Genomic DNA, 23,992 nt, shown 5'->3' on the forward strand with positions numbered 1-23,992 from the left:
ACAGATTTAAGGTGATTGGTAGTAGGATCAGAGGGGACATGAGGAAAAACCTTTTCACCCAGAAGGTGGTGGGTGTCTGGAATTCACTGCCTAAGTTGGTGGTTGAGGCTGAAATGCTTAACTCATTTAAAAGGTACCTGGATATCCATCTTAAGCGCTGTAACCTGCAAGGCTACAGGTCAGGTGCTGGAAAGTGGGATTAAAAAAGAGCGGCTAATTTCTTTTTTTCTCTTTTTATGGTCAGCACAGACACGGTGGGCTGAATGGCCTCTTACTGTGCTGTAATTTTTCTATGGTTCTGTGACTGGATTTCTTTATATTCAGCAATGCTGGTTGTACATGATATCTGTTACGATCCTTGGCCAGAACTTGGGACATGGGAGGAGATCTGGTTAGGGACCAATGTTTGGTTTAAAGTAGATAAAGTTTGAAATTCAAGACACCTATTTTTGGAATAAAACCACAGGATTCCACTGGTTTTGAATAAACAAAAGCAAACTTTACTATATACAAGTCCAGAAAGATAAAAGAATTTACAAAATGTATCTTATACTCTAATATTCAGAGTAAGTATGAGGGACATCTGAATTAACAGCCGAACTATGGTCGAACACACCACACTACAGAGTAAATGACAGATGTAACAAGACAGAGTCCATGGGTTTCTCAAGAATCCACCCAGACACCAGTAAACACCAAGTCAAACAATCTAATTGAAACTGTCTTACGAGTGATTCCCAGCTTCACCTTTAAAGGTCTCCTTGGAATTCTCTCCAAAAGTCGCCCCACTTGAATGGCCTTAATAACGGCCCACCTCACAGGCTTTCAATCTCGCCTTCCGAGATTCTGTCTCCCGGGATTCCCAAGTACACTAGCTTACAAGCATGCTTTGCGATCCATGGCTGTGCCAAGCAGAACACCGCTGCTCCAAAGGGCCAACAGTACGGAGTCAGCCTGCTAACTGCAGCTCTTTCTTTAATTTGGAGCCAATTTCTCTCCTTTCTTCTCTTAACTTACTTAACGGGACCTATTCCTCTCCGTGTCTGTGACACTTGCAGGCTGACTTCTCAAAACTGACTGCCTCAAGAAGAGCTGCGCACTGACCCTTGAACTGATCTGGGGACCTATCAAAACACCCCAGAGTAACCCCCACCCTTGTAACTAGACAGGAACCAATGTAATAAGCATTGGAACATCCTATACCTTAAATGTTCCAATCTCCGTACACTGCGAATTTAGCACCCAGGGACACACAGAACAATAGATTTCATGAAATATCAACCTCCCATTTCTTCCTCCTCTAACTTGCACAATACGTTTGGCTTCAGCACTGTTTCCAGGTCAGATGAAAATAGAGTATATAAATACTGGGGGAAAAAAATTGTATTTGTAAAGTTTGTTTTTTTCCCACACTTTGAAACTGTATCAACCCACAAACACTAATAATTATAAGTAATAAATCACTTATGCACGATTCCATAAAAAGCTCTTCCTTTTGATATCTGCCTCATAACTAGAGTTGCCAATTTTGATTGGAGGCAAAGATAAAAGCAAAATACTGCGGATGCTGGAAATCTCGAACAAAAACAAAAATACCTGCAAAAACTCAGCAGGTCTGACAGCAACTTTTTCATCTCCTTTCTATATTTCTTAGTTCTGATGAAGGATCATACACACTTGAAACGTCAACCGTATCCCTCTCCGCAGATGCTGTCAGACCTGGAGTTTTTCCAGGTATTTTTGATTGGAGGCAACCCCATAGGCTTTATCATCATTACAACCCACCACCAACCATCCAACCAACACATCGTTTGAACATTGGAAAGTCCATCTTCAATACTTTTGTAACTAATAAGTAACGAAAATGACAAAAAACCACAGCATATTTTTATAAAATACATTTATGATTTTACTCTTCGATTGCTAGGGTCATTGTTCAGGTGGTCAATCTTCAGCTCTTGGAAACTCCAGGGCAGGCCTGGAAAAGTTGGCATCAGGATTCCTTCCCCACTTTGGTGCAGAAAGTAAAGATGTCCGCCGGCTCCAGGGCACCTTTTCTATCACGTGTCCGGGCGATCTCTAGTCCCATCATTTTTGTTCCGGTTTATAATACGAGGCACTTCCTCTATTTGCAAACCGGACGGGGGGGGGGGGGGGGGTGGTGAAGTAAAACACACACAAAAAATTTGCCACCGTCACGATGAAATAAGGGCCGCGGAATCAAATTAAAAGCGGTGGCTACTGTTGGGAGAAGAAAAAAAAAATAGGGAGAATTTTGAAGCTTGTGGAAAGAAAAGTACATTCTAGTTGTCGAAGTTAATAAGGCGGCTGGCGCGCAGACGCGGGGTGACTGTCGTCGTCGGAGGAGGAGAGGGTTGGAGCGAAAGCAAAGAGAGAGCGAGGCCTTACCTGGAGGTGAGGCGGCGGTTGGCCGGTGACGTTTGGCCCCCGCGCGAGGCGGCGGTTGGCCGGTGACGGTTGGCCCCCGCGCGAGGCGGACAATGCGGCCCCGCGCGAGCGATGCTCGTGCCGCGTGAGATGGAACCCAAGGCGCCGCCGCCCCAGCAGCAGCTGGTCATCCGCATCAAAGTCCCGGACGGCGGCGATGTGGACTGGAGAATCCCGCTCGGCTCCCAATTGCTCTTCAGGGATGTGTTGGTGAGTGGGGAAGAAAACGGGGCGGGGCTGGGGACAGACCTTAACCTCAGCTGGTTTTGGGGGTTGAGAGGACCTGGTGAGCTGCTGGTTTTCGGGGTGAGGACCTGATAGGCTACTGGTTTTGAGGGGGGGGGGGTGCGGGTGAGATGAGGACCTGAGGAGTTCCTGGGTGAGGACCTGAAGGTCTGCTGGTTTGGGAGTTGAGGACCTGACGGTCCTGCTGGTTTGGGCGGTGAGCACCTGACGGTCCTGCTGGTTTGGGAGTTGAGGATCTGACGGTCCTGCTGGTTTGGGAGTTGAGGACCTGACGGTCCTGCTGGTTTGGGAGTTGAGGACCTGACGGTCCTGCTGGTTTGGGAGTTGAGGACCTGACGGTCCTGCTGGTTTGGGAGTTGAGGACCTGACGGTCCTGCTGGTTTGGGAGTTGAGGACCTGACGGTCCTGCTGGTTTGGGAGTTGAGGACCTGACGGTCCTGCTGGTTTGGGCGGTGAGCACCTGACGGTCCTGCTGGTTTGGGCGGTGAGCACCTGACGGTCCTGCTGGTTTGGGCGGTGAGCACCTGACGGTCCTGCTGGTTTGGGCGGTGAGCACCTGACGGTCCTGCTGGTTTGGGCGGTGAGCACCTGACGGTCCTGCTGGTTTGGGCGGTGAGCACCTGACGGTCCTGCTGGTTTGGGCGGTGAGCACCTGACGGTCCTGCTGGTTTGGGCGGTGAGGACCTGACGGTCCTGCTGGTTTGGGCGGTGAGGACCTGACGGTCCTGCTGGTTTGGGCGGTGAGGACCTGACGGTCCTGCTGGTTTGGGCGGTGAGCACCTGACGGTCCTGCTGGTTTGGGCGGTGAGCACCTGACGGTCCTGCTGGTTTGGGCGGTGAGCACCTGACGGTCCTGCTGGTTTGGGCGGTGAGCACCTGACGGTCCTGCTGGTTTGGGCGGTGAGCACCTGACGGTCCTGCTGGTTTGGGCGGTGAGCACCTGACGGTCCTGCTGGTTTGGGCGGTGAGCACCTGACGGTCCTGCTGGTTTGGGCGGTGAGCACCTGACGGTCCTGCTGGTTTGGGCGGTGAGCACCTGACGGTCCTGCTGGTTTGGGCGGTGAGCACCTGACGGTCCTGCTGGTTTGGGCGGTGAGCACCTGACGGTCCTGCTGGTTTGGGCGGTGAGCACCTGACGGTCCTGCTGGTTTGGGCGGTGAGCACCTGACGGTCCTGCTGGTTTGGGCGGTGAGCACCTGACGGTCCTGCTGGTTTGGGCGGTGAGCACCTGACGGTCCTGCTGGTTTGGGCGGTGAGCACCTGACGGTCCTGCTGGTTTGGGCGGTGAGCACCTGACGGTCCTGCTGGTTTGGGCGGTGAGCACCTGACGGTCCTGCTGGTTTGGGCGGTGAGCACCTGACGGTCCTGCTGGTTTGGGCGGTGAGCACCTGACGGTCCTGCTGGTTTGGGCGGTGAGCACCTGACGGTCCTGCTGGTTTGGGCGGTGAGCACCTGACGGTCCTGCTGGTTTGGGCGGTGAGCACCTGACGGTCCTGCTGGTTTGGGCGGTGAGCACCTGACGGTCCTGCTGGTTTGGGCGGTGAGCACCTGACGGTCCTGCTGGTTTGGGCGGTGAGCACCTGACGGTCCTGCTGGTTTGGGCGGTGAGCACCTGACGGTCCTGCTGGTTTGGGCGGTGAGCACCTGACGGTCCTGCTGGTTTGGGCGGTGAGCACCTGACGGTCCTGCTGGTTTGGGCGGTGAGCACCTGACGGTCCTGCTGGTTTGGGCGGTGAGCACCTGACGGTCCTGCTGGTTTGGGCGGTGAGCACCTGACGGTCCTGCTGGTTTGGGCGGTGAGCACCTGACGGTCCTGCTGGTTTGGGCGGTGAGCACCTGACGGTCCTGCTGGTTTGGGCGGTGAGCACCTGACGGTCCTGCTGGTTTGGGCGGTGAGCACCTGACGGTCCTGCTGGTTTGGGCGGTGAGCACCTGACGGTCCTGCTGGTTTGGGCGGTGAGCACCTGACGGTCCTGCTGGTTTGGGCGGTGAGCACCTGACGGTCCTGCTGGTTTGGGCGGTGAGCACCTGACGGCCCTGCTGGTTTGGGCGGTGAGCACCTGACGGCCCTGCTGGTTTGGGCGGTGAGCACCTGACGGCCCTGCTGGTTTGGGCGGTGAGCACCTGACGGCCCTGCTGGTTTGGGCGGTGAGCACCTGACGGCCCTGCTGGTTTGGGCGGTGAGCACCTGACGGCCCTGCTGGTTTGGGCGGTGAGCACCTGACGGCCCTGCTGGTTTGGGCGGTGAGCACCTGACGGCCCTGCTGGTTTGGGCGGTGAGCACCTGACGGCCCTGCTGGTTTGGGCGGTGAGCACCTGACGGCCCTGCTGGTTTGGGCGGTGAGCACCTGACGGCCCTGCTGGTTTGGGCGGTGAGCACCTGACGGCCCTGCTGGTTTGGGCGGTGAGCACCTGACGGCCCTGCTGGTTTGGGCGGTGAGCACCTGACGGCCCTGCTGGTTTGGGCGGTGAGCACCTGACGGCCCTGCTGGTTTGGGCGGTGAGCACCTGACGGCCCTGCTGGTTTGGGCGGTGAGCACCTGACGGCCCTGCTGGTTTGGGCGGTGAGCACCTGACGGCCCTGCTGGTTTGGGCGGTGAGCACCTGACGGCCCTGCTGGTTTGGGCGGTGAGCACCTGACGGCCCTGCTGGTTTGGGCGGTGAGCACCTGACGGCCCTGCTGGTTTGGGCGGTGAGCACCTGACGGTCCTGCTGGTTTGGGCGGTGAGCACCTGACGGTCCTGCTGGTTCGGGCGGTGAGCACCTGACGGTCCTGCTGGTTTCCTGGTTGGCAGGGAATGCTGCGATGTGTAGCATATCTCCAGTTATGGTTAACCCCAGACCTGTTTTATTGCTCACTTAAATAAAAGTAAAGTACTGCAGCTACTGGAATTCTGAAATAAAACAAAATGCTAGAAAAACTCAGCAGGTTTGGCAGGATCTGTGGAGAGCTCTGAAGAGGAGGCATATGGACTTGAAATGTTAACTTTGTTTCTCTTTTCTCAGATGCCGCCAGACCTGCTGCGTTTTTCCAGCATTTTCTGTTTTTATTTCTGTTTTATTCCCTTTGCTGCTTTGACAATTTTGGTCACATTATGAAAAACAACTGTATAGTACTTTTAACATAGTAAATCATCACAACACGTTTCACGTGAACATTACTAAGTACCATCTGAAATGAGCCATTATTGGAAATATTAGTACTGGTGATCAAACTTGTTCAAAGAGGTAGGTTTTAAGGAGGAAAGAGAAGTGGAGAGGCTTGAGGCCCAGACAGTTGAAGGTATGACTACCAATGGTGAAACAATTCAAATTAGGGATTTCCAAGAGACCAGATTTGGAGGAACATAGAGATCTTGGAGGGTTGTAGAGCTGAAAGAGATTAGTGTTAGGGAGGGGCAAGCATGGGAACTTCTTAATAATCTCAATAATACTGAAGAAAGGTCACACACTGAAACGTTGGGCTGTACTTCTGTGGAGTGGCAGTCGCATTGCCACTCTGCTTCTAGTAACTTATCCTGAAATGCAGCTGCACCTTTCTCGCCTGACCTTGGGCAGGATGAAGTTAAAATTGGGATTATTAGCACTGAATATTGGCATTGATTGGAATTTATAATGCACAGTGAAGCCGAGGCCCAGTGTTTTGGAGTCAGAGTAGCTTGTGGGATGTGGTTCAAGTCAGTGACCATCCATATAATCAAAAGAGCTACTGGAATTCTCATAATAATCTTTGTCCAATAAACCCTGACGGAAAGTGCATTTGTGTGGATGTTGGTAAAAGAATGGATCAGATTGAGCTTTAATGAATTTCACTATCGACAATCTTACGAAACAAGTTTACTGGGTTCATGTATGAAAAATAGAAATTTGGTGAGGAATCAGAGAGCTGCTTTTATCTGTGGACAGTGCCTCAGAAAAACTTAACTGCATTCAGAATGGAAAAATGAAATGCGAGTACATGTGTGTTTGTTAGAAACAGAGAGCTTCCCAAGCTGCAATAGATTTGCTTGTCCATTAGACCTTTCACAAGCACTCCTGCTGTCAGTGATTTGTTGCTAGTTCTCTTTATCTTTATCTAATGGACAATATATCATGAAACTGTATGTTACCCACTGTTTCCCATATGGGATCCAACTATGTATTCCTAATTCAATTGGGTTGGTATATACAAACTTACAGAAATAGGCCATTTAGCCCTTGGAGCCTTTTCCACCATTTAAGTGAGATCATGGCTGATCTCAGACCTAACTCCATTTATCTACCTTTGCCTCTTAATACCTTAGTTTAACAAAATCCAAATTTAGAATGGATATTTGATATAGTATCTGTTTGCAGAAGAGAGTTCCAAACTTCTACTATCCTTTGTGTGTAGAAGTGTCTCCTAATTTCACTCCAGAAAGGTATGCTGTTATTTTTAGACTATGCTTCCTAGTCCTATATTCCCAACCAAGGGTAATAGTTTCTCTCTATCTACCCCATCTGCTCCCCTTAATACCTTGAAAACATTAATCAAATTAATCTTCTAAATTCCAGGGAATTTTGTACTATTAGTTGATATGTACACTAGTTAATCAACTTGAAAAAATTAGCATTTCTTGAAATATTACATCAGAAATTCAAGTTTTACTTTAGTTTAGAGCTCCTCCAATTCTGGCCTCTTGAAAATCTCCAATATTAATTGCTCCACCATTGGTGATCATATCTTCAGCAACAAACGCCCTAAGCTCTGAAATTCTCTCTCTAAACCTCTCCACCTCTCTTCCCTCCTTTAAGACTCTTCTTAAAATCTACTGCTTTAACCAAGCTTTTGGTCATCTACCCTGAATCTTTTTATGTGGCTCAGTGTCATTTTGCTTGATAACATTCCTGTGAAGCACCTTGGGATCTTTTACCACGTTTGAAGATACTATATTAATGCACATTGTTGTTTTTGTTGTTTACAGCGCAGAAAGTGGCAGTTTGGCCCATCATATATATGTGGCCTTTTGATGTAAGGACTTCAGGAACCGTAGTCCCTCAATTATACTCTACAATTCAGTTAAATCATGGCTGATCCGCACCTCAACCCCATTTCCTTCAGCTTTGCTGATCTCGCAAAATCATTGCCGAACAAGAATTTACCTATCTATCTCAGTCTTGACAGCTCCAATTTGACCCATAACATTCACAGCCTTTTAGAAGTTAGAGCTTCAAATTTCTATTACCATTTGTGTGAAAAAAGCTTCCTGAATTCACTCCTGAATATCCAAGCTATAGTTTTAAGATTATCACCTTAATCCCTCACCAGAGGAAATAATTTCTTTATTTCTCCCCTTCCAAATCTCTCTAATACTCAAGGAGATGAAAGCCAAGTTTATGCTACTATTCCTCATAATTTAACCCTCTAAACCATGGCACCATTATGGTGAATCTGTGCTTCACCCCCTTTAAGGCCAGTTTATCATTCCTGAAGTGTGTTGCCCAAAATTGAATGCACTATTACAAATGGAGTCTATCCAAGGCTCTACACAATTGCAGCATAAATCCCTCCCTTTTGTATTTCAGCCCTTTGAAATAAAGGCCAACATTTCAGTACCTTATTTGTGGCCTTCCATTTGCTTTTACTGATCTACTTGTCATAGCTGTTCAATCAGACTACCTACTCACTATCTCCACTCTTTGCCCTCCCTACCTGCCAACCAATTTTCAAACCAAATCAAAAGGCTTCCTCCAATTCCATGTACTTTCATTGTTGCTAATAATATCCTATGTGGAACCTTATCAAATACCTTCTGAGCAGCTGTATGGATTAAGATCCATAGACAATCCCTTTTCTTCTTTAAAGTGGCCATCTCAAAAAATTCATCTAGATTAATCAAACGTGACTAATTCTCAATACTGTCATAAAAGCAAAGAACTGCGGATGCTGGAAATCCAAAACAAAAATAAAAATACCTGGAAAAACTCAGTAGGGCTGACAGCATCTGCGGAGGGGAATACAGTTAATGTTTCGAGTCCATATGACTCTTCAACGGAACTAAGGAAAAATATTTTTCCTTAGTTCTGTTGAAGAGTCATGCGGACACGAAACATTAACTGTGTTCCTCTCTGCAGATGCTGTCAGACCTGCTGAGTTTCCCCAGGTATTTTTTATTGTTCTTAATACTGTCATGTTGGCTCTCTCTGATCAGGTCATTTTTTTAACAAATAAACTAAACATATTTGACCAGCCTTAGTGTCACTGACATTTAGCAATATAAAATGTCAAAAAGTAGAGATTAGGCGCGAATCCGGTTTATGAAATTATAGGAATTTGCAGCACAGGAGACCATTCACATCATCATACACAGCCCTTCATATATATTTTAAATAACAAACCTGACTGTTCAGTCCTTGCTATCATGAATTATGTTGAAACTATTCAATTAAATTAGTTCCATATAGTTCACTGACAGGCATCCATTCTGCATGTAGCCATTTCAGACATTTTATAGCACTAGAACAATTTATTGCTATTCTTAAAATGCTGAACACTAATGGACAATGTTTCCTATGAGCAGTTTATAAACAACCAGAAGAAGTAATTTATTCTTAAGGGCAATAATTCTTTGTGCTTTTGTTCATTGAACTTTGCTCACACAAACATTGTAGACACTGCTAGTACAAATGTAACAATGGAGAACTTTATCATAAAAGCAAAATACTACGGATGCTGGAAATCTAGAACAAAAACATAAATATCTGGAAAATCTCAGCAGGTCTGACAGCATCTGCCGAGAGGGATACAGTTGAGGTTTCGAGTCCGTATGACCCTTCATCAGAACTAAGACATATAGAAATGAGAACAAATATAAGCTGGTAGAAAGTGGTGGAGCAGGAGAGCTCAATAGGGGGCCAGTGATAGGTGGAGGCCAAGAAGAGACTGCCAAAGATGTCATAGACAAAAGGTGTTGACGGTGGTGATATTATCTAAAGGATGTGCTAATGGGGACATTAAGGGAAGCAAGCTAGTGGCAGATGGCCCTAGTGCGGGTGGGGTGGGGGGAAGGGATCGAAATGGGCTAAAAGGTGGAGATGAAACAATAAATTGAAATAAATTTAAAAATAGGAGGGAGAAGAAAAAAATATAGTTGTAAAAAAATTTATAAATTATTGGAAAAAAGGAGATTGGAAAGGAGGTGGGGATGGAGGAGAGAGTTCATGATCTGAAATTGTTGAACTCAATATTAAGTCCGGAAGACTGTAAAGTGCCTAGTTGGAAGATAAGGTGCTGTTCCTCCAGTTTGCGTTGAGCTTCACTGGAACATTGCAGCAGGCCCGGACATGTGGGCATGAGAGCAGGGTGGTGTGTTGAAATGGCAAAGCGACAGGGAGTCATGCTTGTGGACAGACTGAAGATGTTCCGCAAAGCAGTCACCCAGTCTGTGTTTGGTGTCTCCAGTGTAGAGGAGACTGCAGTTCTCCAGTGTAGAGGGGAACTTTATCATTGCTGCTTACTAGCCTAGTTAGAAAATCATTCAGTGGTTTCTTCACATGGAGAGGAAGGTGGGGTTAATAATTTTGGATCTGTTGCTTTGTTGCAGCAGAAGTGAATAGTCCGGTTTGTGTCAATTTGCTGTTGTAAAATACTGTTTTTTACACGTTATGAAACTTTGGGGTCTATTGCTGTTTTTTAGGGAGTCATCCGGCAAAATGCATGCTCCACTAACTTTGCAATATTTGATATTCTGGTTTACAGCAGCGATGGTGTCTTCCTGAAAGTCCTGAGGCTTGATTCTGATTGGTGCTCAGCTGTTGTCCAATGATTTGACCAATGAACTTGGAACAGAATAAGGTTTCTCAACTTCCAACAGCTGAGCACTGCTCTGAGTAGAGTTCCAGAGCTGTAATGATTGCACAGCAGTGATCATCATGGGCTGAATAATTTTCATCATTCATTTATCCTTCTTGGAAAATGAAGTCCATTGTTAAAGGAATAGTGTTTCTTTAAGAATTTTGTTTGCACTAGACATGGAAAGAAAATGTAATTTTCTCCCTATTCAATGTTGTGCAAGTATTTCACGCACACACTGTGTTGCTGTCACTCCCCAAATATGAAAAGTTCTTGAATCTGTTTTTTTAAATCTAATGTTGGGATTTACTTCATAGCCATAACTTTACTTGGTAAAGTCTCAGTTTGAATCAAGGCAGGTTTTGAAAGAGAGCAAGAAAAACACTTTGATGTGGGGAAATCAAACAATGTTCAAAAGTTTTGGTTCCTTTGAAAGGGCCTTTGGCTGACCTGAAGCTTTTAGTAGCATTTTCAGATGCTGACAGTCATCCATTTTGTGTTCAATGTTGGAAGGCAATGAACAAGTTGAAAAGTGTGAAGGAACACCAAAGCTAATTGTTGAAGATTGATTGACATTGTGTGCTGCATCACTACCGTGCACTGAAATGACGCTCTGTGATTTGATTTATTGTCCAGTACAAAAATATATACTAATGGTTCAGGTGAACAAAGGATTAACAGAAGGGCATCTTTGTTCACAGGTCTGATCCTTTAATAAATCAAGATAGGTGGTGAGCTCCACATTGTCTCATTCCTGAAGAGAAAGTGTTAGTCTCTTCTGAAACTTCATACTCTTCATTCAGATCTTGCTATTAGCCTTTGGCATCGATAACGAGCAGATACAGCACAACAGCACCAATAAGCATGGACAACACTAACATTTGTAATACTTCAAGAGACTGCCACCCAAACCAGTGACTTACCCATTAAGCATGAGAAAGGTTAATTTATTGAAGGGCATTGCTGGAATCTTTCTACAGTTTGGCAACAGAATTGACTTATTCTCATTATCTTTCTGAAGAATCAGTGAAATGACAAACTGATCACACAACTCCACAAACTCTGACAAAGTAAGCCAGAGAGTGAAACATTTATCAACATCAATAGTTAAGGATATGTACTGTGAAAAATTTATAAAATATTGTACACTTTTTTTTCTATTTGTCCTTGCTACCTTCTAACATTTCCTCCAAAATAGTTATTCCTTTGAGTCCATTTCTAGCTTTCTGCCACCTTGATTATTTTCTGTTCAATTTCTTGTTAATTTCATATTTATTTTTTATTTGATTTCCTTCACATCACTGCTTTTGGCTGATTGCTATTATATTTCATAATTTCTGTGAACTAATGCAGCACCTACCTTGCATGACTTCTGTCTTAGTTCACAGCAGCAGATAATAACTTATTCACCTTCTCAAACTACAGAACGTTTTTAACAGAGAAAATTTTCTGATCATTATACTGCATAGTCCCAGTGCTAATGATATTTATACAACACATAGACCCTGCACTGCTCAAACCAGCTGTGGGACCACCAGTCAAGACTCTTCCTCCACTTTAGAACCAATACACTAGGCCATGAATAATATGATGAAGGTTTAGGCCTTTGTTACACATGCTGAGTCACTGATCTCAGTCTTGGTTCTGGGCGTTTGGGGAGGTGAGTGAGACCAGAGGTTAGACACTACTTAAAGAAAGAGAAAATTAGAGGGAACAGGTTGCTCGGGTACAAGTTGGGAGTTAGTAGCTAACATTTATGAGGGGAGGAAGTCAAGGAATTATTTATCCAATTTTTTAAAAATGTGTTTTTAATTAATCTTTGAAAGTAAAATCTTTCCAGGTCTGCTTTAAAATGTTTTGTTTCTTACTTTTAGGATGTTATTGGCCAGGTGTTGCCAGACACAACAACCACAGCGTTTGAGTGTAAGTAAATTAATATTTAATATGTAAAATATATCCAAATTATAGGAATAGGCTTCTGTTTTTATTTTGGTTAATTTTGTTTTAATGGCAGGTATTCTGTAGGCTTCATAGAAATACATTTAGTGGGAAAATGTATGGGACAAAGCAGGCTGCTTGATTGGAAACTCATCAACCACCTTAAAAATTTGCTCCCTCCACCACTGACGCACAGTGGCAGCACTGCAGCAACTCACCAAGCCTCTTTTGACAGTATCTTCCAAATTCTCTACCACCTAGAAAGACAAGGGCAGCAGATGTCCTGCAAGTTCCCCTCCAAGCAACGCACCATCCTGCTGTGAAAGTTTGTCACTGGATCAAAATCCTGGAGTTCCCTAATAACACTATAGGTGTACCTACACCAGATGAACTGCAGTGGTTCAAGAGGCAGCTCACCACCAAGGGCAATTAAGGATGGGCAACAAAATGCTGATGCTGCCAGCGAAGCTGATATCCGGGAAAAGTTTTTTAAGATAGTTCTTTTGTACAAAGAGCTATTTATTTTTGGCTGCCTATATATTTTAGTTGATTGTGCAACTTGCCACTGGTGTGCCAATTGCTTGTAAGTAACTTACTACATAAATTCAAGAATTTTAAAAATTAGGGAGCATCTTTATTTGGCTACTGCTTTGCATTTGGGCTTGCATTCTTATGTAATTCACTGAAAGTAGGAAATTTAAGCTATAACAGGTCCAGCTGTCTTTTGTATCAATGTATTTCGGGAATTGGTTGGTTGGGGAGTGAGGAGGGGATAGGATAGCACTGACTTGAATTTTTAAAAAAAAAGGTGCACATGTTCATGCCCAAAAATATATATATACTAAAGCTTTATATATAGAACACCCTTGCTGTAAAACCTTACATTTCATGACTTTTTGTAACAGTAATGTAATCACGCTTTTCTGTTAGCCAACCTTATTGATTTTTCCTTACCTTTATTTGAATGTTGCTGCTTATGTCTCCAAATCAGGTGGTGCAGGGGTGCTTATACCAATTGTTTTTTGTGACCTGTAGTACAAAAGGCCAATTCCCACTGAGAAGAATGCTTCAAGTTACTTAATATTCTTAAAGTTCTTAAATCATTTAGAACTGTTTCCCTCACTGCAAGATTCAGTTTTCAATTCCGTGGATTGCTTCTGGGGCTTTCCTCCTCTATATTCTTAAAACAGCAGATTCCTCCACTTATATCTAGCATCCATACATTTCTCCCTGCTTTTTCCCTTGCACCACTGCCACATCCCAATACATTACTCCCAGATATTGTAACCTATTGTAACACCGTCTAACCTCATCCCAATTTTCCCACATCCCAAGATAATCCTGTTTTCACTGCCCCAACTTGACACCCTCCTCCGTATGCTCCTGTGCTTCAGGAACCCCCCATCACTCTTACCATGCCATTGGCATTGCCTTCATATTGGTCCAGAATGGCCATCATAGCCCAATGCATCGCTTAAATTATGGGGTCCATCCTTCCACTGTTTGCCACTGAACATTTCCTCCTCCTCATACTCACAAACTCCAACATCTCTTTGCTCCTGCCATTTTTAAAAATTTATTCGTTCATGGGACGTAGGCATCACTGGTTAGACCAGCAGTTATTGCCTATTCCTAATTGCTCTTGAGAAGGTGGTAGTGAGCCACCTTCTTGAACTGCTGCAGTCCATGTGTTATAGGAACACCCACAGTGCTGTTCGGAATGGAGTTCGAGGATTTTGACCCAGCAACCGTGAAAGAACAGCAATGTAGCTGCAAGTCAGGATGATGTGAGGCTTGGAGGGGAGCTTGAAGATAGTGGTGTTCCCATTTGTCTGCTATCCTTGTCCTCCTAGGTGGTAGAGGATGCAGGTTTGAAAGGTGCTGTCAAACGAGCCTTGGTGAGTTGCTGCAGTGCATCTTGTAGATGGTACACACTGCTACCACTGTGCATCGATGGTGGAGGGAGTGAGTGTTGAAGGTGGTGGATGGGACGTCAGTCAAATGGGCTGCTTTGTCCTGGATGGTGTCGAGCTTCTTGAGTGTTGTTGGCCAGGCAAGTGGAGAGCATTTTATCACACTCTTGACTTGTGCCTTGTAGATGGTGGACAGGCTCTGGGGATTCAGGAGGTGAGTCACTCACCACAGAGTTCCCAGCCTCTGACCTGCTCTTGTAATCGCAGTTCAGTTTCTGGTTAATGGTAACCCCCCAGGATGTTTATAATGGGGATTCAGCATTGAATGTCATGAGGAGATGGTTAGATTCTTCCTAGTTGGAGATGGTCATTGCCTGGCACTTGTTACATGCCACTTATCAGCCCAAGCCTGAATATTGTCCAGGTCTTGCTGCATATGGACACAGACAGCTTCAGTATCTAAGGAATCACAACTGGTACTGAATGTTGTGCAATCACCTGCAAACATCCTCATTTCTGACCTTATGATGGAAGGAAGGTCATTGGTGAAACAGCCGAAGATGGTTGAATCTAAGACGCTACCCGGAGGAAGGGTAACTAGCTCTGTTAGCTCCTTCTTAGTGTGCCTACACCCCAGCACTACCTTCCCAATGCCACAAAACTGCACAATACCCCCACTTTCTACGAGTGTATCCTTCCACTCTCGTCTGACCACACCACCTCTTAAAAGTGCTATGATACCTCGGGGTACCCTCACAAAGTGTTTGAGTACTTGCATTTCCACTCGCAATGCTGCATTGGTACACAGAATATATAACATATAATGTACCTACATCCTACTTGCATCTTGGAGCACTACTAACACGAACCCTCTAATAATGCTCTTACAATAATGTTTAATAACAACTTAACCATCCTACAATATATTGCACTACGTATGGGATAAAAGAGCATATTTTTACACTCATTTTGAGTACTGCTGTGCAAGACCTGCTGACAATATATAAAATGACTACTGAGTTGGTGTTGGAGAATTAAAAGCAGTAGTCATGAGTTCTGATGACTGCCCATTTGAGTTTCATTACGGTGGTTTATGATGTTACCTGAAGTGTTGATTGTATGACCCAGCCCCCCCTGTCTAATCCACTTCCTCCCACCCAGTAACCTCTGAAACTGAGGAATGAAATATCTTGCTACACTGTAAATACAATTGTTAATTGTAGATACAGTGTACACCACAGTGGATGACTGTATGCTGTCTAATTTTATTTCAAAATGGCACTGAATTGTTTATGTATTTCATAAATTGCTGCTGCTTGCTCCTCCCCCTTGAAATAATTATAATATACTTTCAGAATGTATATTCCAATTTCCTTTTCCTTTCATTGGATGTTGTCAGCTTCTGGCTGCTGTGCTCAGTTCAGCTGCCGTGTAATCTTTGAAAAATAAAATTCATTCATGGTGTGTACATCGGAATGAGTTAACCTCGATGACACTTGGTTACGTTTATTGTGTTAACTGTGTGAGGTTTTAGTGAGTTGGATACATGTTAAAGGTTCTAATTTTGTGTTCTAATGAGTTTTGTATATCATAAAAATGGACCATGAAAATCTCTCCTTTGAAACTTCAGATTTGTAACAGTTGCAGGTGTTGATTTTAATGTAAATGATAGCATCTATATCAAATTGCAAAATAGTTCAGATGCTAAGTGCTTCAGTCTAGCTAATACAAAAATACCATTTGTATCAACTGCATTAGACAGACCAGGTATGGTTGCAATGCGTAGTGGAATAAAAACATTCTTCAAACCACATGTACAATAGTTCAGATTGTATTGTAGATTCACGGGAACTTATTGTTATCTGCTGTCTCCATGACATTGGTCTGAAAAGAAAAGAAACATGTTTTCAATCAAATAAACCCTGTAAAGTTCACACAGTATAATGCAAGTTGGAGTATGCCTCTGATGTCATTCTAACTTCTGCTTCATTATTGTCTTGTAATCCGTTCTAAACTTTGTTATTCTCTGTATCACACTCCTAGCATTTTCTTATTTAATACAAATTGCATTGACTAACTAAATTGGATTTAAAATGCATTTTTGTTTTTAAAGATGAAGATGAGGATGGCGATCGAATCACAGTACGCAGCGATGAGGAAATGAAAGCCATGTTGTCATATGTAGGTACATTTAATCAAAGCCTTTTATAAATCCTTCCATACTTGCACACTGTGAATGAAAGGAGCACTTCTGTCTGTAGAGTACTTGTCAATTTTTTTGTATGTTATTAAATACCATGATACAATAAACCTTAATGGAAGAGATAGTTATTTGATTTCTCGTGTTTTGTATTTGGATCAAAAGTGATCATTTCACTTTAATCTTCATTGATGTAATGATTGTTGCTACTCTGCCAAATGGGTTGAATAATTCCCTCAATTTCCCTTTTTTCATTTAGTCTCATCTGCAAACACATGCTACATGTAGACATTTAGAAGAAGTGCTTTTTGAAAGTGGAATCCGGAAGCAAAAAAATTGCTATTTTATAGTGGAGCTTTCAGTAAAGACACCTAGTAAACAAATTTTTGATTGTAGTTCGAGATTGCGAGGAAATGGTGGATTTTTAGTTGTAAGTTTACTAAGATGATAACTGCAATACATAAACGTCGTTAATGTTCTTTTTCACATTTTCAAAGTTTTTTTATTAATCCTCTCAATCCTTTACTCCTCTGTTAGAGCATGACCTCCCATGAAAGAACTGTGGATCTATTTCCCTCGTGATTGATGTGAGTTTAGAGAGCAAATGCCAGCAAACTGTTCCATTGTGGAGGATATCACAGCTGAGTTCAATCTTGTTTCCACTGAAAAGTTGGACTTTCCAGCAGAAAAGTCAGAATAGCCATCAGGAGCTGAATTGTTGCATGATATTTCCCCGCATTTACCCCCCACCATGACAACTCACCTGCTCTAGTGACACTGAGACATCAATACGCTGAGATCAACAAATTCAGCAGAGATTGGGAATGAAGCCTGGAATATTTTGCTTTACACAGCATAGTGCTACAGTAGGTCATATCTTTATCAACCAGGCCAGTTTTAAATTTTCCACAAAAGGTTTAAGTTCATTTGAAATAGAAAATTATATCCAGTGCTAAATTTTAATTAGTTTTGATTGTACATTAAGGAGGAGACCATTTGGCCCACTGTATCTCTGTTGGCTTTTTGGTAGAACCAAGCAAAATTAATTCCCACTAGCACTATGGGCTGGATTTTACATGGGGGGTGGGTGTGGTGGCATACTGATTTCGCCCCCTCCCCTGGAAGAAAAGTTGGTTCAAAACTGACCGATTTTAAATAAGGCCACCCCTCAATGATAACACACTCTGGGTGGCCTTAACAAGCTGAGGGTTGAACTTCCGAACCTCAGTGGGAGGAAGTCCAGCCCTCGAAAGCTGCTGGCCAGTCTGATTGGCCAACAGCTCTGGCAGTCCCAGCAACACTAGAACTCAGTAGTGTGCATTGCTGGGACTTCAAGCAGTTCCATGCAGAAGAGCAATTGCAACCTGACCCAGGTAAGTCCCAAGCTTTAAGAGTAGGAAGGATTGGGTACCCTTGGAGGAGGCTAGGGGGCAGGTCTTGGAGGCCAGGCAGTGAGGCACTAAGAGGGAGTAACACATTTTGGAAATGGGGGATGCTCCCACTGCACATAGGGCACTTCCAAATGATGTACTCCACTTTCCTGCCCACCTTTTCAAGAACCTTGTTAAAAAAAATGGCCTTTTCACACTCACCTGCCTCCCAACGTATTATGGCAGTGGAGGTGGATGGAGGGCCTTGTGGGCAACAATTGGCCACTTAAGGCCCTCAATAGCTCTAAGTGCAGGAGGGCTGGTAGGCACCTTACCTGCCCCCCGTATTGAGGGGACCAGGTTGGAGGTGAGCAAAAAGGTGATGGGCTCGCCACCAGACAATTTATGTGCCCCCCCCCTCAACCCCCCAAGCTGAAAACACCCCTGTTGGGTGTTCATAAAATGCAGCCATGTCTTCCTCTGCTTCAAATATTTATCCATTTTTTCTGACTAAAATGCAGTTGTCTCTGTTTCAACTGTGGAAAAGTATTCCATATTCAACTAATTTCCTAAGTGTTGAAACTTCCCTTTTTTCTCTCAGCAATGATTTTATATTGATGACCCTTTAGAACCGATTCCCAAACCAAAGGAAATAATTTTGCTTTATTCACTCCATCAAAACTCTTCATAATTAAAAAAAATCTCTTTTAAACCTTCTCCTGGCCTTCTTTGCTCCAGTAGAAGCAGTCCCAGCATCTCAAGTTTCCTCATAACTGTAGTTTCATATCCCTGGCATAATTCCAGCTAAAGCTTAATACTTTTCATGCACTTGGTAAGGTGTAATATACTAGAATATTTAGGAACCATTATATTCTGTTATTATTCAATAAGATAAATTCAGTTATTGCTAGATAAACCATGTGACACAATTATGGCAGTGTGCTTTTATTTAATATGCTTACCAGCAAAAATAGAAACAGTAGAAAATGGTTTATATTTTCAGTATAACAGTTGTGTAAGACCTATATAGGGTGAGCAGTAACGGACTTGTGATTAATGTTACTAACAAACCAACCAAGCATTAGTCTTGCAAGATGTGATGTCCCTTCATCTCAGATTTGTTCCTGGCTTGGAATACACTCAAGAGCCTATACAGCCTTGAAGATAACATTTGAAACTATAATTTTAAGGAACAAAGATTATTTGACCCAACGTATCCATCCCTTTTTCAATTTGCTTCTCAGTGTTATGTTCCTTCTGATGGGTTACTATGCTCACGAACACGGTTGCACGCCTATCTACCGATGGGGGAGTTGACAAGTATACTGCAGATGCAGAGACCAATATGAGATGAAGCACATGCTGTTTATTTACACAAGTAACAGAGCACTAACACAATGTGTGTTTCCCCAATCGGATCTTATTCTAAACTACTGGTTAATATTGTAACCCATGCTACACAGCAATTGGGCAATACAGTCATGTGGTCAACTTGCTCACATTCTCTTAAAGGTGTATTGCACCTCAGATTACCACATCCCTCCGCTTTTACTTGTAAAGGTTGTAAATTGTATTTTCAATATATCAACTATTTACATAAACTATTTACAAATTCAGTCTCTCTGGAGGCTTCTTCAAAAGTGTCGAACATCGTAGTCCTATGACTTCAGATGGCTTATCTGAGGCCTCCCTCTCAGGAGTCTTCTGCCCACTAGGCTCTCCAGTAGGAATCTGTAAGTTTGTCTCTTCGATTCTCTCAGGCTCAATGGATCCTACAGATACTTTCAAACCAAAGGGAGTTCCTTCTACATGTAGTGTAGACTACAACAGGAATGCTTGGCGCATCCTTTCTTGTAGGTCTGTTTCCCTTTTCCAGAGGTGATCTACGTGTCTCATAATTATCCGACCGTCAACCATTATGTGATAGGACAGGGGTCCTGTCACAGCACTAACTTCACCTGATAACCATTTGGGCCCGTCTCCAAAGTTCTTTGCAAAAACTGTGTCTCCAACAGTGAAGTATCTTCAGCCACTGTGGTAATTGTGTCCATTTTTCTGGGCCTTCTGACTTCTCTCTACCCTCTCCCCTAAATTCGGCCTTATGAGACCCAAACTTGTCCTGAGATGTCTTTTCATTAATAACTTTGCGGGGGCAATGCTGGTGGCAGTGTGTGGCGTAGTTCTAAAGCTGAGTAGGGAATGTGATAATCTAGTTGCAATAGAGTCTACATCCAGTTTCTCCATTCTGGATTTGAAGGTCGGGACTGCCCTCTCAGCCAAACATTGGTTGCAGGATGGTAAGGCGAGGTCTTAACATGTGATTTGTAAACCTTTGGAATTCCCCACTGGTGAATGCTGTTCCATTATCAGGCACTATTATTTCTGGTAACCCGTGTAAAATTCTGATGCAGTCTGTCTATCGTGGTGGCAGATGTGGGTGATCTCACCTTGTATACGTCCATCCATTTTGAGTGAGCGTCTTTAATCAAGAGGACCGTTGTGCCCAAAAGAGGCCCCACATAATCCACGTGGAGGGGGACCCATGGCTTTCCTGGTCATTCCCAGGGATGCAATGGAGCAGAAGGAGGCAATTTCTGTACCTGTTGGCACTGCATTCGGTTCTTGACCAAGTTTTCGATTTCTGTGTCCACCCCTGGCAACCATAAGTAGCTGCGCCTCAACATTTTCGTTGATGCCAGGGTGAGCACTATGCCATTCGGTCAGTAATGGTTATTTTCCCCTCGGAGGCACAATGACTCTTGCTCCCCACAGTAAGATGCCATCTTGGCAGATGAACTCATATCTTCTATTAAAATTGGACTTCACTTCATCCGACATTGGCTCGTTAGACCACCCCACAAGAATTGCTCCCTGATGGGAGACAAAACTGGATCGCGGGCTGTCCATTCTCTTCTTTGTTTGGCATGTACTGGTGACAAATCCAGAAAGTTTAACAAGACAAGTTCTTGAGGAAAGGGGTCATTCATATTGCTGTCTTTTAGAGCTAATCGGCTCAGTGCGTTGGCATTTGCAATCTGACTCCCTGGCTGGTGGATAAAAGTATATTCGTAATCAGCTAGAATCAGTGCCCATCTTTGGATGCGTGCTGAGGCAATTGGGGGTATTGCCTTATCTTCTCCAAACAAAGCTAGTCGTGGCTTGTGATTGGATACAATGTTGAAGTGGTGACCGTGGATGTATTGGTGGAACTTCTTAACGCCAAGTATAATGGATAAGCCTTCTTTCTCTATTAGTGAGTATCTTTGTCCTGCCACACTGAGTGTCCTTGAAAAGTAACCATGGCTCGCTTGGAGCTATCCGCCATCTGGTGGGAGGGTACTGCTCCTACTCTGTAAGGGGATGCATCGCAGGTTAAAGTGAATTCTTTCTTTGGGTCAAAATGTACCAACAAGGCATCGGCCTTGTAGTTACTGCTTTACCGTCGTAAAAGCCTGTTGTTGTGGAGCTTGCCAAATCCATGTTGTTTTTCTTGAGTAACCCATATAATAGAGCCAGTACTGTTGACAAATTTGGGAGAAAATGGCCATAGCAGTTAATCATTCCCAAGAATTCCTTGAGTTCTATGGCGTTTTTTGGTGCTGGCACCTCATGAATAGCTCTCACCTTGTCTACTACTGGGTGAAGGCCCTGCAAGTTGACCCTTTGACCCAGGAAAACCACTTCTTTTGTTTGGAAGATTTTTTTTTTCAAACGTACTCCGGCTTGTGAGAAACGCTTCAATACCTCTTCCAAGTTAGCCAAGTGTTCTTCATCAGTTAGTCCTGTCACTAGAACATCATCATGGGGTAGACCTTGGAGCAAATTTTCCATAGTCCGTTGGAAAATGGCACAAGCCGATGAGTTCAAAGGGTTTACTGGTATAACCCCCTATGTGTGGTGTTAGTCTCAAAATCCCGAGAGGCCTTTTCTAGCTCGACTTGCTGGTAAGTGTAACTCATGTTGAGTTTCATATATGCGGTCCCCCTGCCAGCTTGGTGTACAATTCATCAATTTTCAGTGTGGGATGCCTGTCAAGCCTGGCCACTTTGTTAACAGTCAACTTGTAGTCCCAGCATATTTGCACACTTTGGTCAGGCTTTAGTACTAGAACTATGGGTGCTGCCCATTCGGAAAATTTATAGGTTATAAGACTCCCGACCTTTCCAGCCTGTCTAGTTCAACATCAACTTTTTCTCGTAATGCATAGGGGACTGGCCTTGCCTTCAAGTACCTTGGGGTTGCCCTGGGATCCACTTGGATTTTAGCTTGCAGCCCCTGAATCTTCCCTGAATACAGAAACATAATTCTGTAATCATTCTTGTAGATCTTTCATTCTGAGTTGAAAAATCTTGTTCCAATCCAACTTTATTCCCTTAAGCCAGTTCTGACCAAGTAGACTTGGACCCTCCCCTGCTACCACTATCGGGGTAAATTAACAGACCGGCTTCCATACTGTACTGGAACCTTGCATATTCCTCTTACTTGTATGTCTTCACCAGTTTATGTCTTTAATTTAGCATCTGAATTTTCCAGATTAGTAAGTGACCTGTGTTCCCCTATAACTGTCATGGATGCCCATGTATTCACCTGGATTCGGATGGATTTTCCACTGTCACGTAAATTGGCTCTGTTTTACCTGTTTTTAAGTTGTGTAGTGAGTAAATATTTGACTCTGTTTCTTCTGGGTTTCTCTATTATGTGGATTTCACGATTTCTACCTTTTTTGTTTAAAATTTTGTCTCAATCTGTCTTTACAATATCGCATAATGTGCTCATTACAACAGCAGTAGAAACACTCAATTCTTTTAAATTGTCGTTCGTTTGCAGGCTGTCTGGTTCCATATCTGCCATCACTAATGTGGGTTTTCTCTGTTAAACCATTGCTTTTTGCTGGCCTGTTAATGGTGATTGTTTCCTCCCTTTCCGCGGTGCCCAGAGTTTCTGCGCTATTTCTAGCCGGTTCTTCCCTCCTGACGTGATGGACGGAACCATTTTGTGCTCCCTTGATTGCTTCTGAATCCCTGACTGCGCTCTCCATAGCGAGCGCCAACTCTTGCGCCTTGGTGAAGTCTAAATTAGTTTCTGACAGCAACCTTTTTTGAATGGCATCTTCTTTAATCCCACATACTAATCGGTCTCTTAACATGTCGTTAATTGACATCCCGGACTTACAGTGCTCTGTCAGTTGTTTCAAGGATGCTACTTAGCAAGCGACTGTCTCTCCAGCGGTGTGTTCCCCAACCAGACCCTAGTCTAAACTACTGATTAACATTGTGACCTGCGCTACATAGCAATTGGGTAATACATGTGGCCAATCTACTCACACTCCCTTAAAGGTGTATTGCATCTCAGATTACTTAAATTATGCTGTTAATTTAAGTGGTCACTGCTGGTAATTTATTGCATGAGCCCTATTACACTTTGGGTCACAAAATTCTGCCTGAAATCACTTTTTACTTCCAAGTTCCTAATTTCTTGTGTATCAATGATAGCATTAAACAAATGCAAGTTGCATCTTGGATTGCAAATTGAATAATCCTGGAGGCTGCTAGGGATTTCCTTGCATCAAGATTGTATGTATAGGGTTTTACTGAAATTTGGTGTAATGGAAGAAGGAATGTTCAAATGATCTTGGAAGACCTCTGAAGGGAGCAGATAATTCAGGGTTTAATTTAACTACCATCACTGACTCCTCGACTTGCAGTAAGCTGTCCTACAGATGTGGCTTGGCAGCAACAACATTATAACCTAGGTCTTGAAATTGTATTTGTTAGATCCTGGTGCTTCCGGTCAAAAGATTAGCTTTGAGGACTTCTTCAGGAAATTGATGTCAAGGGTGTTAGTTTTTTTGCCCCCTAAGCATTGTACAGTGCAATAGCCGAAATAAACCTTTTTGTACACGTCTATGTTTATTCCTCCAACAAGCCAAAGGCAGAACTTTTCCTCTTTCAAAATTGCTGCTCATGAGTGAATTAATTGTTGTGAGGTACCCATTTCAGAACAGATTATTCCATGTTTGTAACAACTTTGTTTTGAGTTTCTTTTAAACTGACAACTTTAGACAAAA

The 23,992-nt window shown here is 43.8% G+C and overlaps 1 protein-coding gene across 10 annotated transcripts in view; it reads left to right on the forward strand.

The window, feature by feature from the left end:
- The first annotated feature begins 2,158 nt into the window (after positions 1-2,158).
- Positions 2,159-23,992, forward strand: part of map2k5 (mitogen-activated protein kinase kinase 5) — a 275,892-nt gene continuing 254,058 nt past the window's right edge. For 9 of the 10 annotated variants that reach the window (XM_041174728.1, XM_041174729.1, XM_041174734.1 and 6 more), the window contains exons 1-3: positions 2,159-2,658; positions 12,379-12,427; positions 16,469-16,536. In XM_041174728.1, coding sequence (XP_041030662.1) covers positions 2,521-2,658; positions 12,379-12,427; positions 16,469-16,536 — 255 coding nt within the window. In that variant the 5' untranslated portion in view covers positions 2,159-2,520. Of the gene's footprint in view, positions 2,659-12,378; positions 12,428-12,518; positions 13,026-16,468; positions 16,537-23,992 lie in introns of all 10 variants that reach the window. The other variant, XM_041174736.1, reaches the window with a different exon arrangement.

The sequence above is a fragment of the Carcharodon carcharias genome, chromosome 26, assembly GCF_017639515.1.
Source record: "Carcharodon carcharias isolate sCarCar2 chromosome 26, sCarCar2.pri, whole genome shotgun sequence".
Lineage (NCBI taxonomy): Eukaryota > Metazoa > Chordata > Chondrichthyes > Lamniformes > Lamnidae > Carcharodon > Carcharodon carcharias.